The sequence below is a fragment of the Lemur catta genome, chromosome 1, assembly GCF_020740605.2.
Source record: "Lemur catta isolate mLemCat1 chromosome 1, mLemCat1.pri, whole genome shotgun sequence".
Taxonomy (NCBI): Eukaryota; Metazoa; Chordata; class Mammalia; order Primates; family Lemuridae; genus Lemur; species Lemur catta.
The window spans coordinates 24780051-24797081 of NC_059128.1; the positions used below are offsets into that span (position 1 = coordinate 24780051).

The 17031-nt window shown below is 48.4% G+C and overlaps 1 protein-coding gene and 1 long non-coding RNA gene across 4 annotated transcripts in view; one reads left to right on the plus strand and one right to left on the minus strand.

Annotated features, from left to right (window-relative positions):
- Nucleotides 1-6996, minus strand: part of FLVCR2 (FLVCR heme transporter 2) — a 65125-nt gene extending 58129 nt beyond the window's left edge. For 2 of the 3 annotated variants that reach the window (XM_045563544.1, XM_045563526.1), the window contains exon 1: nucleotides 5610-6648. In XM_045563544.1, the coding sequence (XP_045419500.1) occupies nucleotides 5610-6278 (669 nt within the window). In that variant the 5' untranslated portion in view covers nucleotides 6279-6648. Of the gene's footprint in view, nucleotides 1-5609; nucleotides 6649-6906 lie in introns of those variants that run through there. The other variant, XM_045563535.1, reaches the window with a different exon arrangement.
- Nucleotides 5536-9851, plus strand: LOC123646499. The gene is made up of 3 exons (XR_006737924.1): nucleotides 5536-6116; nucleotides 8669-8917; nucleotides 9330-9851. It is a non-coding gene; the product is annotated as an uncharacterized LOC123646499 (long non-coding RNA).
- The last annotated feature ends 7180 nt before the right edge of the window (nucleotides 9852-17031 follow it).

Here is a 17031-nt window from a genome sequence, read left to right on the forward strand (position 1 = left end):
ATTTCGGGGGATGTATGGAAAGCCTGGGAGCCTAGGCAGAAACCTGCCACAGGGCTGGAGGCAGCACAGACATCCTCTACCAACGTAATGCCAAGCAGAAATGTGGGGTCAGTGCTTTTGCAGAAAGTCCCCATCAGAGCAATGCCTAGTGGAGCTGAAGGGGCAGGGCCACTGCCAGGACCCCAGAATGGGAGAGCCATTGGCAGCATGTGGTCCCAACCTGGAAAAGCTGCAGGCCATTTGACTCCAACCAGTGACAGCAGCCATGTGGGTTGCACCCAGCAAAGCCGTGGGGGCTGGGCTGCCCAAGGCCTTGGGAGTCCACCACTGGCACCAGTGTGCCCAGGATGTGTGACATGGAGTCTAAGGAGTATATTCAAGAGCTTTTTGATTTTTTTCATTCAATGTCTTCCTGCTGGGTTTTGAACTTGCTTGGGACCTGTTACCCCTTTCCTTTTTTCTTTTGTTTTGACAGGGTCTTGTTCTGTTGCCTGGGCTGGAGTACAATGGCATCATCATAGCTCACTGCAGCCTTGAACTCATGGGCCCAAGGGATCCTCCTGCCTCAGCCTCCTGAGTACACCCAGCTAATTTTTCTTTAGTTTTTGTAGAGATGTTGCTCAGGCTGGTCCTGAACTACTGGGCTCAAGCAATCCTCCTGCCTCAGCTTCCCAAAATGCTGGGATTACAGGTGTGGGCCACTGTGCCTGGCTTTGTTTTTTTGTTTTTTAAAGGGCTGGAGTCTCACTTGGTCACTTAGGCTGTAGTACAGTGGTGCAATAATAGCTCACAGAAGCCTTGAATTCCTGGGCTCAAGTGGACCTCCTAGGTCAGCCTCCCAAGTAGTTGGGAATACAGGTGCACACCACCACACCTGGCTAATTTTTTTCATTTTTTTTCAAGACCAGCTGTTACCCAGCTGGTCTTGAACTACTGGCCTTAAGCGATCTTCCCGCCTTAGCCTCCCGAGTAGCTGGGATTACAGGTGTTACCCCTTACTTTTGGTAGATTTCTCCCTTTTGGAATAGGAATGTTTATCCAATGTTTAATCATTGTATCTTAGTCGTAGAAAACTTGTGTTAAAATTTACAATCTCGTAGCTGGCAGGAACTTGCCTTGAATTTCAAGTGAGACTTTGGACTTTGGAGTTGGTGCCAAAAAGACTTTTGGGATTATTGGAATGGAAGGATTGTATTTTGTATGTGACAAGGACATAGGTTTTGGGGGGCCAGGGGCAGAATGCTATGGTTTGAATGTGTCCCCCAAAGTTCATGTATTGGAAACTTAATCACCAATGCAAGTGTTGAGAGGTGGGACTTTTTTTTTTTGTTTTGTTTTGTTTTTTTGAGACAAGGTCTCATTCTGTTGCCCAGGCTAGAGTGCAATAGAGTGCAGTGGTGTCATCATAGTTCACTGCAACCCCAAACTCCTGGGCTCAAGCGATCCTCCTGCCTCAGCCTCCCGAGTAGTTGGGACTACAGGTATCTGCCACCACGCCTGTCTTATTTTTCTATTTTTTGTAGAGACAGGATCTCACTCTTGCTCAGGCTGGTCTTGATCTCCTGGTCTCAAGTAATCCTCCACCTCGGCCTCCCAGAGTGCCAGGATTACAGGCGTGAGCCACTGCACCTGGCCCCGAGAGGTGGGACCTTTAAGAGGTGATTAGGTCATGAGGGCTCTGTCCTCATTAATGGCTTAATGTTGTTATCACAAGAGATTTGTTATAAAAGCTAGCTCAGCCCTTTCTCACTCTCTCTCTAGCCCATAAGAAGCCCTCTGCCATGTTATGACGCAGGAAGAAGGCCCTCACCGAAGACGGCCCTTTGATCTTGGACTTCCCAGTCTCTAGAACCATGAGCCAAATAAATTTCTGTTCATTGTAAATGACTCAGTCTGTGGTATTCTGTGATAGCAGCACAAAACATGTTAAGACAATTACTAAAACTAATTTCACCTGCTCTTTTTACCTTTTTTATATTTACATTTTTAACATGGCTACTAGAAAATTTAGTTACACATGTGCCTCACGTTTGGGGCTTGCATTTTATTTCTATTGGACAGTGCTATTTTAGACAGCCAGCTGTGGCTCCTATAGAACTGGTTGTGTGAGGTTACTGTATTTTCTTTACTTCTAGAAGCAAATTGATTCTCTCTCACTCTGTTTCTGGGTGGCACTGTGCTTTGAGCTGCCCAAGCCTCCTTGGGGAAGTCCCTTCCCCTCTCTCTGCCCCTCACTTGGGCCAGGGCTGACCTTGAAGATCTCTTTTAGCTCCTACATCTACTTTATCCCGTACCATCCAACTATCAGACTGGAACACAAGGCTCTCTTCCGACACTTGCATAATAACAATGTGTGCATGTCACTTAAAACCTCACATAGATTTTCCCTTGAAACAATGCTGCTAGTGTTGCTTCAGAAATGCCAGGCTGTTACCACCTGGGGCCACTGGTCAGAATGTCCCAACAAAAGGGAAGGGCCTCAGTGGTAGTCTTGAGGCTTGCCTTCCCTCTCTCCCCTGGCTTCAGGATTTACTGGTTTCTTCTTGCCAGAGAATCCACCCCCACCCCCGCCTTCCCCACAATACAGTCACTGTGCTAGGTTAAAAGAGGAAGAATCAGCCCTCTAAGAGAAACTTAAAAACCAAAGGTAAGTCCCAGGCCCTCAAACGCTGGGCAAAATAACTGGAAACTTTATCACCAACAACAACCCTGCAGACACAAAAAGAAAAATTAGATCCTTAGAATCCACCATATATATATTTGCTCCACAATCAATATGGGCCTACTGACAGTGGCTTTGGAGGTAGAACTGGGTCCAAATCTCTCTTCTACCATCACTTAGTAGTTATGGGACCCTAGATAAGGTTGCTTGATTTATCTGGGTCTCAGTTTCCTCACCTGTAACAATGGGAGCAATTTCACCTACCTCACAGAGTTCTTGAAAGGGTTAAATTGAATAAAAGATAAAAAAATGCCTTGTATGTAGTAAGTGTTTAATAGATATTAGCTTCGTTCCCTTTCTTCACCCTTTACCATGGCAATTAGGCAAAGAAAATACTAAAAACCTCATGGGGAACTGAAAATAAATCCTCCATAGTATAATCTGTTTTTATTTTTTAATCTGAATCTTGGTGCCTGGCACAATTTTAAAATCTGGTGTAGGAACTCTGCAAAAGCAAGGATTATCTTTGCAGCCCTAGAACAATGTCTTGCGGAAGGCAGGTGCCAGGTAAAGGCTTCTTGAATGAATGGATGATGGATTTAATGCAAGCAGAGGCTGGTGCATGTGTGGAGCATATAAAAAGCATTTGAAGAGAGAGGTCAGAATTACCAGCATACAGGGGTTGGGGTAACCTGCATGGTCAGGGTCAAAGTGAAGTTTGCAGGCCATAAAGAATTATTTTGCATAACATTTGAAGTATGTTTAAATAGCTTTGTGGAGTCTTTTTTCTAAGCAGCAAAACTCAAGGTGCTCTTTTAATATTTCTCCTCCATTCAGCTGTACTTCACTCAGAAAAAAAGGGTTAAAACATGACAAAGAAGCAAACATAGTCATCTCTACTTGAGTTAGTATAGTAAACGATTCAGTTTTTCATCATGTATAACTTAGCATGGAGGGTTAGGCCTAAATAGATCAAACTAAAAAGATCAAACTAAATAGATGGCTCCATTATGCAAATATACCGTGTCAAAGTGTTTTTAAATATAAAGTTCTCAGCATTTTCTGACCTTGGGGGTGGGTAGAGGTGGGATGAATAGCTATGCCTATTAAATTCCCCCCCCCACTGGTCATAGCAGCAATAGTATCCTATTAAATTTTAAAAATATACCTAGTATTAAGTTCCTTCACAGGTGTGTGAGAAGGGGTGTGAAAATCTATGTTTGCGCTTTATGATTAACAAAAAAAAGGTATTAGAATCTTGAAGAAAAAGCTCCACAAAGCACCCCAAGAAGATTAGAATGGACATTCCCTGTGAGGAGGGGTATACTATACCCCACAGTGACATTTCCCACCCTATGTCTCATACCCCAACAAAAACAAATTCACACACACACACACACAGAATCTCCCATCACCCAGCCAACGGAGAGGGCTTCTCCCGGTTAGCAATCCTGCCCTCAGCAAACAGGGGGCCGGGGGCTGCAGTGACCTTGTCTGAATCCTATTCTGCTGCTTATAGGGATAGTTAAGCCTCCGGATGGTGGAAAGCTCCTGCCCTTCCTCCCCTAGCTTTACCCTCGCATAAAGGAAAAATCCAATAGTGCCAAATCCAACAGCAGGGCTGCAGTGAGGTTTAAATCCACAGTCACATTATTTTAGAAGATAGGAGGTTGATAAATATCATCACTATCTGTTTTTAAATTGACCTGAACAAAAGATCCATCCAGTTTCAACTTCAGGCCTCAAATCAATTCAATCTTCAAAATACTCAAAGCCCCATAGGTGAAAACTGGGTAAGGGATTTTATGTTGCTCATTTGTGAGCTAAAAGTGGCTCCTCTGTTTGCTTTCATCGATTGCTTAGACAATTACCCAAGTGGCAGAAGTCACTGACACAGGGAAATTTAGGTCACATCACCTTCTTGGTGGTAAAGATGATCAGAAGTGTAATTTGTCATTAGAGAAGTTTTGGAAAGCTTCTGTTGCAAGTGCAAAATTTCTAAACGCAAGGTTAAATTTTCTAAATGAAATGAACAGGTCAGAGAAAATAGACCTATGAGAATTAAGGATTACTAATCATTTGTTAAACACACAGCAGGACTGCATGTGCTTGGGAAGAAGTGAGACCCAGAGGCAGTGGTTCAGCTTAAGGTTTGTCTCAAATATTTCCCTTCATATTTGCTTCAAATATTTGGAGAAGGCAATCAGATTCATAATGTGCCCAACCTTCTGGACCATAACCACACTGAGATGCAAATAGTTTGGGATTCTCCTTGCAAAAAGAAAGGAGAGAGTATTAAGACATAATCTAGCCCTTCTAGGCCTTGGAAATTCAGAGAGAGATTTCTACTCCATCCTGCTGGAATTGGCTCTAAATCGCAGGGGAGTAGCATTCTTCCCACTGTCCTGGCTTCAGCTGTGTACAAAAGAAGGTAAGAACAGTGCCAAACACCAGCAGGCAGAGCTCTGAAATTTTATGCAGTACAGGAGATACAGCACTCTAGGAAAGCCCGTTGGTCTAGCCAACAACAACTGCCAAAATCTGATGGCATCAAAAGAGTCTGAAGCTCAGGGGCTTTTGCCAGAGAAAGAGTAATACTCCTGAAGTCACAGGTCTAAGTTGGTGGACTAACACAGGTTCAGGAATGACACAAAGTAGAGTATGTTCAAGGAGCATGCTTTCTGCTGGGGGAGGAGAAACTGTGGACGAAAGAGTAGGTCCCCTGCTTTTGTTGCCCACCTATCTTACAGTGTCACCTAGTCACAATCACCCAGTCATCACACTGTGGGTCACACCCAGCCACACAGTCACCCGGAGTCACAAACACTCTTGAACAGTCAGAAAATCATAGCCTCCCACGCTCAGTAGTTAGGCGCAATCTAACACACTCGGTCCAGCGACGATAAGATGCCCACTCCTCTGAACATCCACAAACTCCTCTACCCACCTGATTGCCAAAGACAGCCACGGAGCAGGCTGTTGAAACCTCATTAGCCCCGAACCAGACAGAAGCCAGGCGGGAGGGCATGCCCAGGATGAAGACCTGGGCCACGGAGCAGATGACCTGGCCCAGCACGGTGACCGCGAAGAGGTGTGGCTGCAGGCTGCCCAACTTCACCCAGGCCCCCAAGCAGTTGAGAAACGAGCCGGTGAGGGCGATGGTGCGCAGGCCGAATTTCTCCAGCAGCCAGGCCACCGGCAGGAGCAGAGGGATGTAGGTCAGCATGTAGCACATGGACAGCCAGTCGATGGCAAAGGCGCTGACCCCGTAGAAGTTCATGAAGATGTTATTGATGGCGCCGTACTGGATCCACTGAAAGGCGTTGCACATGGAGTAGCAGCTGAACACCAGGACCACAGCCCAACGGCGCCTGCTCACCTTGATCACGCTGAGGTTTTCGGGGCTGGAACCACAGGGTTGGGTCAAGCCGCCGGGCTGAGCCAAGGCACTGGGGTGGGTCGAGCTGCTGGGGTGGGCAGAGACGCTGGGGTGGATGGAGACGCTGGGGTGGGTGGAGACGCTGGGTTGGGCTGAGACGCTGGGGTCCTCTTGGAGGGGGGACTCCGGCGCAGGGGTGTCATCGCGCTCCTGCTGGTTGGGATCTTCATTCACCATGACCACAGCCTCCCCTGGAGTCCTGGAGAGGTGCTGAGGACTCCAGCAGTCTCAAGGGACAGTGGCTGTCCCCTAGAGCTGACGGGACACTTGCCTCCGCCTGCCCCAGAAGAAACGGAGATCCGAGGTAGCGTCAAAAGCGGCGAGTGGGGCTCCCTGCGCTCACCTCCAAGCTCCTGCTCCCACTTTTCCTTGGGGCTCTTTGTCCCCACCCGGAGCGGTCGCTGTCCCCAGGCCGGCTGTAGACGCCTCAGCCCGCTCCTCCCTTGGGTTCCCCCCCACAGCGTTTTTGGTACCAGAGAAAATTGACTCCAGGCGCAGCTACTTCGCTTGCTCAGTTCGCTCCGGGTCGGCTCGGGGCCTCGCCCCCTCGGGCGCACGTGACCGCCCCGCCCCCGTCCTGGCCGGCTTCCCATCCCCCTCCTCCGCCCCCACCCCGTCTCCCTTCCCTTCTTGAGCCCTGCCCGGCCGGCCGCGCAGTTGTTTCGCCACCGCTTGCGGGATGCATTCCTCCCCTACGCCCCGGGCGCCATGGAAACCGCCCGCGCACCCCCACGCCGTGCACTGCCCCTCAAGCTCATCTGCCCCGCTCCCAGCGGCCCCTGTGAGAAGATCCCCGCACCCTTACACGGTCACTCGCAAACAGAGTTTCCTCCGCGCCGGTCCGCACGCCCTGCGCGCGTGCACTGGTGCCGGGCGCTGCCGAGGTGTTCCCGGACACCCGAGAGGGATTCCCCGGCTTCCTCCCTCTTGGCTGAGCTCCCCACTCCTTGCTGACCTTTCGGTATAAAAAAAGATTTGTAGAGTTCCTGGTCTGTGCGCTCCTGGGTTAAAGGAGAGCTGCGGAAAACTCGCTTTGCTGGCGGCTGTCCCTGCGGACGTGATTTTGTCTTGGGGAAGTTCGATTTGAACCTGTTATGTGGGGCTATTATTTCCCGATGGATTCTGGGCAGCCTCCGCGGTGAGGACCCTAGCTAGGGTGGAGGGGAGAGGGCAGTTCGGAGAAGCGTCAGAAGCTGTCAGCGGTTGTGTTGCGAAATGTTCAGCGCAGCGGGGCTCTGAGGGCGGGCTGGTAAGTGATCTCTGCGCCCACGTGGCCCTAGGTTGCCACCTGCTGGTGCCAGCCCATTTCAGAGGCCTAAGCCCTTGACTCGCCGCACTGAGCCGTTTCAGCCCCGTCGTGGAGAGACAGCGGTAAAGAGCCCGAATTCACCTTGGGTTCAAGCACCAGCTTAGCTATTCTGAGGGGTGTCGCTGTAGGTCAAGGTACTCCACCTCTCTGTGCCCCAGTTTCTTCATCTGTAAGATGGGGCTGATGAAATAATAATGCCTGCCTTACGGTGTTGTTTTGAGGCTTCAAAGAGTTAATGCATGAAAGCACTTAGAAAATTCCTGGCACCTGGTAAGCTTTCCATGAATGTTGGCTGTCTGTCCTAGCAAAAAGCTAACATTGGGTGTACTGTGCTAAACACGTCTGATGTATTGTCTCAATTAAGCATCACAAGAATTCTGTGATTTAATTAGTATCGCTGGACTGCATTTTTTAGAAAATGAGCCTTACAGGAGTGAAGTAACTTCTTAGTTAAGGTCCTAGCTGGCGTGGAGAGCCATAATTCTCCTTCAGGTCTGTAATCATGCAAGCTATAGGCTGGCCATTCAAGTACAGTCCGTGGATAGAACCATGGACACCCCCTGGGAACTTGTTAGAAGGGCAGAATCCTCTCCAGTGTCAGGGTCTTTAGAAAAAAGGGGGGGGGCAAGAAGGGCAAGATGCCAGGCCCACCCCAGACCTACCGAATTAAAAGCTGCATATTTATTTACGAGATACCCAGGAGATTTGTTTGCACATTAAAGTTTGAGAGCTACAGGGTGCCTCTGGTTCTTTTTTTTTTTCTTTTTTTTTTTTTAAACTTCAGACCAAAAATGATTAATTTAAAACTCTGGAGCAATGGTTCTCCAGGTTACGCATTACAATCACATGGTGGTAGGTTACCCATTACAATCACATGGTGGGGACTCAACATTCCAGATGCCTGGGCCATACCCACATCAGAATCTCTGAGGAAGGACGGGACGTCTGCATGTTTCTAGCTCCCCAGGTCATCCAAGTTGGAGCACCCCTGGTGGGGTTAGAACCCCTGACTCCCAGGAGAGAGAACTAGATTCACACAATCACTCCCTGCTTGGAGGCACCCACTTTTTGGTAGAAATTGTGGGGCGTTGGATTATAATGGAATATTTGAAGAAGAAATTCATACCCATCTAAAAATGTCCACATTAATTTAACGTCCTGAATTCTCAAAATTCCTCCAGTGTTTCCCATCATTCTCTAGGGAGCAGAGAACCTTTTGGAAGGCCTTCTGAGACCTCTCACTGTTTCTTTTCCCTAGGTCATCATGGACCTCTCCCCAAACTCTTCAGAATATATTCTGAACTTCACCTTATAGACGAGGAAGCTGGAACCTGGAGAGTCAGGTGTGTTACTCAGAGTCTCACAGTGAATTAGCATCAGAACGAACGACGGTAAGATTTCCCTTCCATGTGGCATCTCCCATTATCTTTTCTGGGGCAGCACTTCAGTCTGATGACAAATTCCAAGAGGTCTAACCTGGGATATTTGGAGTTGCTTTTGTGGAGAAGTGAGTTGGGATCTGTTGTGAGCCCTGAACTGGGTCTGCTTGGACTTGAAGCTCTGTTCTGCTATTATTAGCTTCGGGATCTTGGGGAAGTCACTTAACCTCTCTATCCTCCAGTTTCTGAAGCTATCAAATGATGACTAAAATACCTGCTTCATAGGATTATTGTGAGAATTAAACAAGATAATGTGTATATTTGTTTTCAATAATAATGATGGTATTCTGGCAGCCAACCAGGGTAGTGCTGACTCTTGGCAGATTTCCACCAGGGGGCGGACTGCTCCATATTCGCCCAATATCTTGTCTTCATTGGGTAGATATTACATAGAAATATTCTGTATTCATTTTTCATCATGTTGAAAAAACATTTATTAAGCAGCTGACTACTATATCTATCTGTATGTTTTATCTATAGGTACACCTTGATGGAGAAGGAGAAATACATTTTAGAGATTGCTTCCTGAAAGGGGGCTCTGATTCTTGGTTCTGTTCTCAACTGACTCCAGAGGAAGCTTGCAGGAACCTCTGGCGTTAAACTCAACCTTTCCTGGCCTTCTGCAGACTGGTAGCAAAATCTGCCCCCTAGAGGCTAACGGCAACTCCTGGCAGTAAGAACTGAACTTGGAAATCAGACTCTCTCGCCCTTATTGATAGATAGCTTACTACCATCTAAACAGGGCTGTAGATGTGAGAAGCATGGAGTTTGGCGAGTGCTTGAGAAGTTACAGTGAAGTGAATCAGGTTGAGACCCTGAATTATGCCTCCTTAAAATACTAGCTTTTGGAACTTCTAAAAATGTTGCCCTTACTAGTCTTATATGTATAATTTATATGTGTAATACTACATGATTGTCAATTTTCTGTTTGCCTTATCGCCTACGTTTTTTTCAGATTTCTAGCTCTCTAAGGACTTATGTATATCTTTGCATAGCCTGGAGTGTTTAATGTCATAAACGATATAGCACATGCTTACAATATATGTCTGTAGAACTGAGCTGTGTTACATATCACCGTGGAATTTCAGAAAACTGGGTAAAAAGAGGAGATCCAACAGGCTTTCAGAGAGATAAAAAACAGGTTTCATAAAAAGTTTTTAAAAAATGTACAAAATATCATCACTGTTGTCATCAAGCCTGGAGACTGAAAGTCAGTGAAATAATACCTTTTGAAGGAAAAGCATCTCCTGCCTAGAATTCTATGCCCAAACCACCAAAATAAATAAGTCTGAGAAGAGAATCAAATGTTTTCAGATATGCAGAGTTTCAAAAAAAAGTACTGCCTTATCCGTTCTCTTAGGAAGCTACTAAAGGATGTGTTCCACCAAAACAAGAGAGGAACCCTAGAGAGAATATGATGTGAGATTGTGAAAGCAAGGAATCCCTATGAGAGGCAGACAATGGGAATCACTAGCTAAAGGAAAAGCCCAGAGGGACAGCTGTTTGCCAGGCAGGGAAAGCAGTCGTTAAGATGGAAGCTGGTCAGAAGACTACAGGAAAGATTTATTCAAGGAAGTGACACTGATAGGAATGTGTTTGAAAATATTGAGAGGAGGTTTACACAATTAGGGGAGAATTAGAGGTTGAAGTAATGATAAGTACCACAAATATAACTAAATAAATGAGGAAGGGGAGGCATTATTAACTCCAGTGGAATTTAGAAAAAGCTATGGAGGAAGGGGAAAAAATAATTATGGTGATTATTTTGCGACTCAGTTTGCATAGCATGAATACAATCATAACAATGTGAACACTGGAAGTTGACTTACCCAAAACTATAACTCTGCTGGGAGGATGGAAGAATAGGAATTGGGCACGTGCGTGTGGTTGAGATGAGGGTGGGGTAAATAGTGAAACTCTTGTCTGCAATATTGGAAAGGACATAGCCTGTAAATGTCTATCATGGAAAAAGTCAGGAGGTATCAATATGTCCATGTCATTTGCAGCTATGGTGGTAACACCAAAAGAATCATCTAGTAAGAATTGAAAGTAGTTGCCCCAGGACAGCAGGAAAGGAGGGGGTAGGCAACTGATACTTTTGGTATATGATTACTTGATTCTTTAAACTATGTATAACTTTCATTTTCTTAAACAAACAAAAAAACCCCTAAAATTTAAAAATGGAATCTAATGGAGATCCAGCTGCTTCGCTGGGGCCCATAGGTGATATCGAAGGCCCTATTCCCCACACCCTAGTCTTGTTCAGCCCTTCTCTGACCTTCTTTTTGTTTCTTCCACACTTGTAGAGTCTGTGGGGTCTTATCCCTTCAATTTATGACTCACCTTCTGTCCCATGATCCAAAGACCCAGGCCGAGATCTGCTTCTCCTCCGGAATTCCCTGTGGATGAACAGCACTGCTAGTTCCCGGTCAGCCAAACCCCAATCCTGAGAAGGATCCAGATCCCTCCCTTCACTCACAATGTCCATGGTGCTCACCTCCTTACAGTCTCCCTCCTCTCTTTCCCATGCTGCCCCTGCCACCCACCGTAGTTCAGACTCTGACCTCCATTCCCCCGGCCACCTCCTTAATGTTCCTGCTCCTTCCAGCTCAGCACCACGGCCCTTCCAGGGCCTTCCAGTCCCCTTCAGGCCCTGCCTTGACGTCTCCAGTGGCCGTCCCAGCTCTCAGAAGGCTCACACTTCTCCACTCTGCACACAGGGCCTTTGTGATGTCGCTCTGGCCACATCTCCCACCACGGCCCACTCCCACCTTTTGCCCCAGACAGGTGGAACCACCTGCAGCTCCCCACAAGCACATGCATGTGCACCTTGGTGGTAGCTCTGGTCACGTTGTATCATAAATACAATGTTTAAGTTATCCACTTGCTGTGAGCACCTCAAGTTTATGAGTCATGGCCTATTCATATTCAAACCCCAACCTCTAGCTGTGTCTGGCCCCCAGAAGGGAAATAGAAGACTGATGGAACCGACTTCTTGGATGCATTTCCTAGATGAGTCCCATCTCCAGATGGCCTCAAAATAAATGACAACATGTCCAGCTTGTACAGGATGCTCATGTCTATTTTATTTTGCTTTTCTTTTTCTTTTCTGGGGAGCCTGCCCACAGTGTTTGGGCTCCACTGCCATGCCTCACAAAGCCCATGGGGGACAGGCGGGGGGACGTTCTCCTGCCAAGTGCAAGTCCAGATTCCTTCCTTCCAGGGTCCTCTCAGCACAGAGATTCTTCAAGTCTGTCCTTGAAGGGAGTGTGCTCAGGGCCTGCGGAGGCCTCAGGGCAGACGAAGACCCATTCTCCTTAGAAGAGAGTACAGAATAAAGGCCTCCTACCTGGACGTGTGGACACCGGGCTCTGTCCTGGACCCATGGTTTGACACCGATTTTCAGTTCCCTAGAAATACACGAGTACACCCTGAAAGGCCTCAGATGGTATTAGTCCTCCTCCAAGAAAAGGCTCCTGTCTGTGGATCACATTTTATGTCCTCAGCTGTATGTCCCTGGGGGTGTTCATGGGTGTCCACTATGTTATTCTTCATACTTTTTATATATTTTAAATACTTCTTAATAATTCAAAAACCAAAAAAAGTTGTTCCACAAATATGAGAAAGAGCTAACTAAAAAACATGAGTCAAAGAGGAAGGAGATGGTAAAATGCTTTTTGTTTTTTGCATAATCTATAGAAAGCCCAGAGGTGTGAGGCTGTCTTTGCATAGTGGAAGAGGGGAACGGTGGTAGCAGCTAGATTCATTGATTGCCAGGGCAACAGTTAAAGGCACAGGGGATGACAAAGCAGCGGGCGCTGGCTGGGCAGGGTGAGGTGATGCTGGAACCATACGGTTGGAGAAAAGACAGACAAAATCGTCTGGTTCTGCCCCTTGGTTTACAGGGGAAAAACCCAGGCCCAGGGAGCTGTCTTGACAGAGTCATTCATTTATTCACCACTGATCTCTGCAGACTAGACCCTGTGCTAGGTGTAGGGGAAAAAAAACTCAGCAAAGACAAGGGTTTTGCCCTCCAGGAATCTGCAATCTCACTAGTGGTGAGACAGATATGTGAGCAGATCATTGCAGGGTGGCCTGATGAATGTGTGGCAGAGTTCATGCTGGCTCATGGGTTGACAATGCAGGGATTCTCTCAGTGAGGTGTTTCAACAGGGTCTGGAGGGACAGATAAGACTAAGCCAGGCCCTGCGGCAGGTGTTGAGGATCCAATGATGAGCAAAGCAGACGGAGTCCCTCCCTGACCTCGTGGGCTGACAAACATCAGACACTCACATACACATGTAAATAAAATGATAAGTGCTACGAGGGGTATTTGTAAGAATTTGTAAAGAGGGACAGATGAGCCAGATCTTAAGCAAGGTCTCAAGAAAGAGTGGGACCTAACTTGGCAAAAGAGAGGGGAAGGGTGTTTCAGGCAGAGGGAACAGAATGTGCAAAGGCCCCGAGCCAGGAGGGAGCCTCCCTTTCAAGGAGCTGGACAAAGCCAGTGTGGCTGGAGCAGAGTGAGGGTGAGAGGCGAGGCCAGAGGGAGGTGGCAGCCAGATCGGGCAGGCCTAAATATTAAGGGTTTTTTTTTACTTTATCCTAAAAGCAAAGGAGCCACTGGGAGGTTTTAAGCAGATGAGGCACATCGTTAGATTTGTCATTTGAAGAGAAGGCTTTGGCTGGTTTGGTGGAGAATCCAATTGGAGTGAGGACAGGGAGACCTCTTAGGAGGCCGCTGTGGTCACCCAGGTTAGAGTGGAATTTGGGCAGTGGCAGGAGGATGGAAAGCAGTGGGAAGGGGAGGGGACCAGAAGGGAGGAGTCAGGAGAATGCCCTGCCTGGGTTTCCGATGCGAGGCTGTAAAAGACAAGTGCCCGCGTCCCATTGCCCCACCTCCTGTTTGTCTCTCTCTCTCTTTCTTCCCCTCATTCCTTTATTCTGCCCACCACCCTTTCCCTACGGTGATCTCAGCCACTGTGAGATCAAGAGTTGAGAGAGTCTAAATTCAGAGTGTGAATTCCCATGAAAATGCAATAACCAAATTTTATGGAAAGTAACAAGTCCTGAATTCATCATCTCATCTTTCACTCCTTGGCATCATGCTTCCTTGACGCTACGGGACAGGACACCCAGCTCGGGCTCACCTGGATTGTGAATATGTAGAAGCATTAGAAATAAACAATTCCCGGCCAGGCATGGTGGCTCACACCTGTAGTCCCAGCTGCAGGAGGGAGGATCACTTGAGCCCAGGAGTCTGAGGCTGTAGTGAGCTATGATGATGCCACTGCACTCTAGCCCAGGTGACAGAGTGAGACCCTGTCTCAAAAAAAAAAAAAAAAAAGGAGGAGGAGGGGGAGGAGGAGGAGGAAAGAAAGAATTCCCAAATAAAACCCAAGTAGCTGCAGATTCCCTTCAAGCTTTCCTGAGTCAGCAGTTGTGTGAAGACCCTGCTGTTGATGCCATCGGCTGCCCTGAGCTCTGAGTAGTCCCTGAAAGTGCTTTCTGCGTCTCAAATGGGGAAACCAAGAGTGCTGATTGTACCCCCAGCTTTTCTCAATAACCTTTTCTTTTCACTGTAGAGTTGATTGCAAATGGCAGATGCCCAGTGTGAACCAGCTTCAGCTCAGAGATAGTGCGTTTGGGGAACTCTAGGAGTTTGGGGATGCTGAGACCTCGAGAGGAGTTGACCACCGGTGGAGCAGCAGGAAGGGCGGAGAGTGGCCAAAGCCCCAGGAACAACCAGAACCGAGGACTGGGACACATTTGGGACCCTTGCCTTCTCTGATATTCCTGCACGTCAGCTTGCTCCTTCCAATCTGGTTCTGGTTTTCTCTGCATGGAAACATGGCAACAACCAGCAGCACTGGAGTTTCACAACGTAACAGCTTCCACTGCCTGAGAGAGGCTGCCCTGATTTTTTGTCCTAAATTGAAACTCGCTGATGCCCATTCCCAGCCTCATCACCCATGACCTTGAGGACAAGGGCTATATAAGAACAGGGCAGCTCCCCAGGGGGCTGTATTGGAGCAGAGGAGGGGCAGTTTTGGAAAGAGAGGGACAATTAACCAGGCAGAAAACCATCTGTGCCTTCCACTGCCTCCTATGCGTTGGGATTCATGTGCCTTTAGAAACAGGGGACCTCGTTCCCCACCCACTCAGTGCTTGAAAGCATCACCCACCTTGATAAGGACCATCCCATCTGCCAGAGTAACAACCCGGGAGCAACACCACACTCAAGGGTTGCCTGTGCCCATTCATTTTCTCGTGCACAATAATCTATGTGATTCTGCAGATGACTCTAGAATCTAAATGCAGCTTTGGATCTTTGCAGTTATGTCTTGCTTTGACAGATCTCTGTATGACAATTTACCTTCTGGTCTTCCCTGAGCTATTTTTCATTCCTTAGCATGCTTGTTTATCCCCACTGCTCCCAGAAACTCTGTCCTCTGCACAACAGGATGGCATGTGTCTGGCCTCTGACCCCTAGGGTCCTGGGCTGACTGGTGCCCTTTGCTTTAGAGTAGGGGTGCATAGAGCAGGGGTGCCTAGACTGTGCCAGGTGGTGCAGGGACGACAGAGGGATGCTGCCCAGCTGAGACCAGCACACTCCCTGCCCTGTCTCTGGCCCCATCTGGTCCCACACCCCCTACTACCTTTCCCTCCAGGCCCATTTCCTGCTCACCATGCCCACCCTGTCCACCCCCCCCCCTCATTCATACCCCGACCAGAGTACTGCCTTCCCACCTGCACACCCAGCCATCCTCCCCTGGACTCTTTGGGGCCCTCTCCTAAGCCAGGGCCCTCATTGCACCCAACTCCTCAGCACCCCTTCCCTAAACTGCACCCACTTTGTTTCCACCTTTGCCTCCTCCAGGCCCCATTCCCTGGCGTCCTCTCCAACTTAGCCCCTCGGGCCCTGCCCTGAGCCTCCACCCTCTGTCTCCATCACAGCCTCGCCCGCCTGAACCCCACATAATCAGCTCCCCTCCTCACTCTGCACTCAGTCTCCCCAAGTCCCGCTGCCCTTCCCAGGCTGCAGCCCCCTTCTTCCTTCCTGCCCAGGAGATCTGGGGGCCTGAGGCCTCACCTCCTCCTCTTCCCTCCTTCCCCTGCCCAGCGCCTGGGACCTGGACTCCCCACCCAGGGGCGGCTCCTGCCTTCCCCTCTGTCCAGGCCTCTGCCTTCGGCCTCTGCATGCAGCCCTTCCTCTAGGGCCAGGGCTGTCCTTCTTGTCACACGGTGCCTTTTGGTCTTCTTATTAATAGCTTGTTTTCCTTTTAAAATACGTGTATTCAAGGTAATCAAAGAGAGCCAACTTTAAAAATTAAGTAAACACCAGTACAGCTGGTTGTGCAGCAGCAATTGTGGCGGTGGCATGCAGCTGGAGACAGAGTTAGAGGAGTGGGTATAACCTCAGATAGAAAACAGCTGCTGGGAGCACGCGATGGCAACAGCCCTGTCATGAGATTTCGTCAGCTGGTAAGGCCCCCAGCTCTGCCTGTGAATCGGGTAACCACAACACAAAACTACTGACATAGCCCGTTTCCACCTCCTCACAGCCTTCGTGGCACGTAAGCCGGGACTCAATCTCCCCTCTGTACCTGGACCCAAGGGGCTTGTTTCTCTCTGTATTCCAGACACTCAGCCCTTTAGAAGCTGACATAGCCCCATCGTCAACACTGCTTTTAAAAGCCTGCTCCTGGCCAGTGTGTGGGGAAAGCTTGGGGCCTCAGGAAGAATCTATGTGGTTTTGACAGCAAGCATTCCCTTCCTCCTGTTTGCTGAAGTTCGTGAGAGCGGGGAGGAGGCAGGGTGGGGGTGGTGACACCCATTCCCTAATTGATTCGTCCAACACACTGTTGAGCCCTATGTGTCTAGTCCTGCTCTAAGCACAGGGGACATAACAGTGAACACACTGCAAGGTCCTGAACCTCTTGAAGTTTATAATATTGTGGAGAAGACAGTCACTACATTATACCACATAAGGTAGCAAAGTAGAGAGTGAGACGGTGGTTAGAGAAGACCTCTCTGAGGAAGGGGCATTTGAGCGGAAGTGAGGAAACCAGCCATGTGATATCTGGGGCGATCACAGGGAATAGTACGTGCAAAGGCCCTGAGGTGGGAATGAGCTTGGTGTGGCTGAGGTGCAGCAGGGAAGCAGGTGTGGCTGGAGTGG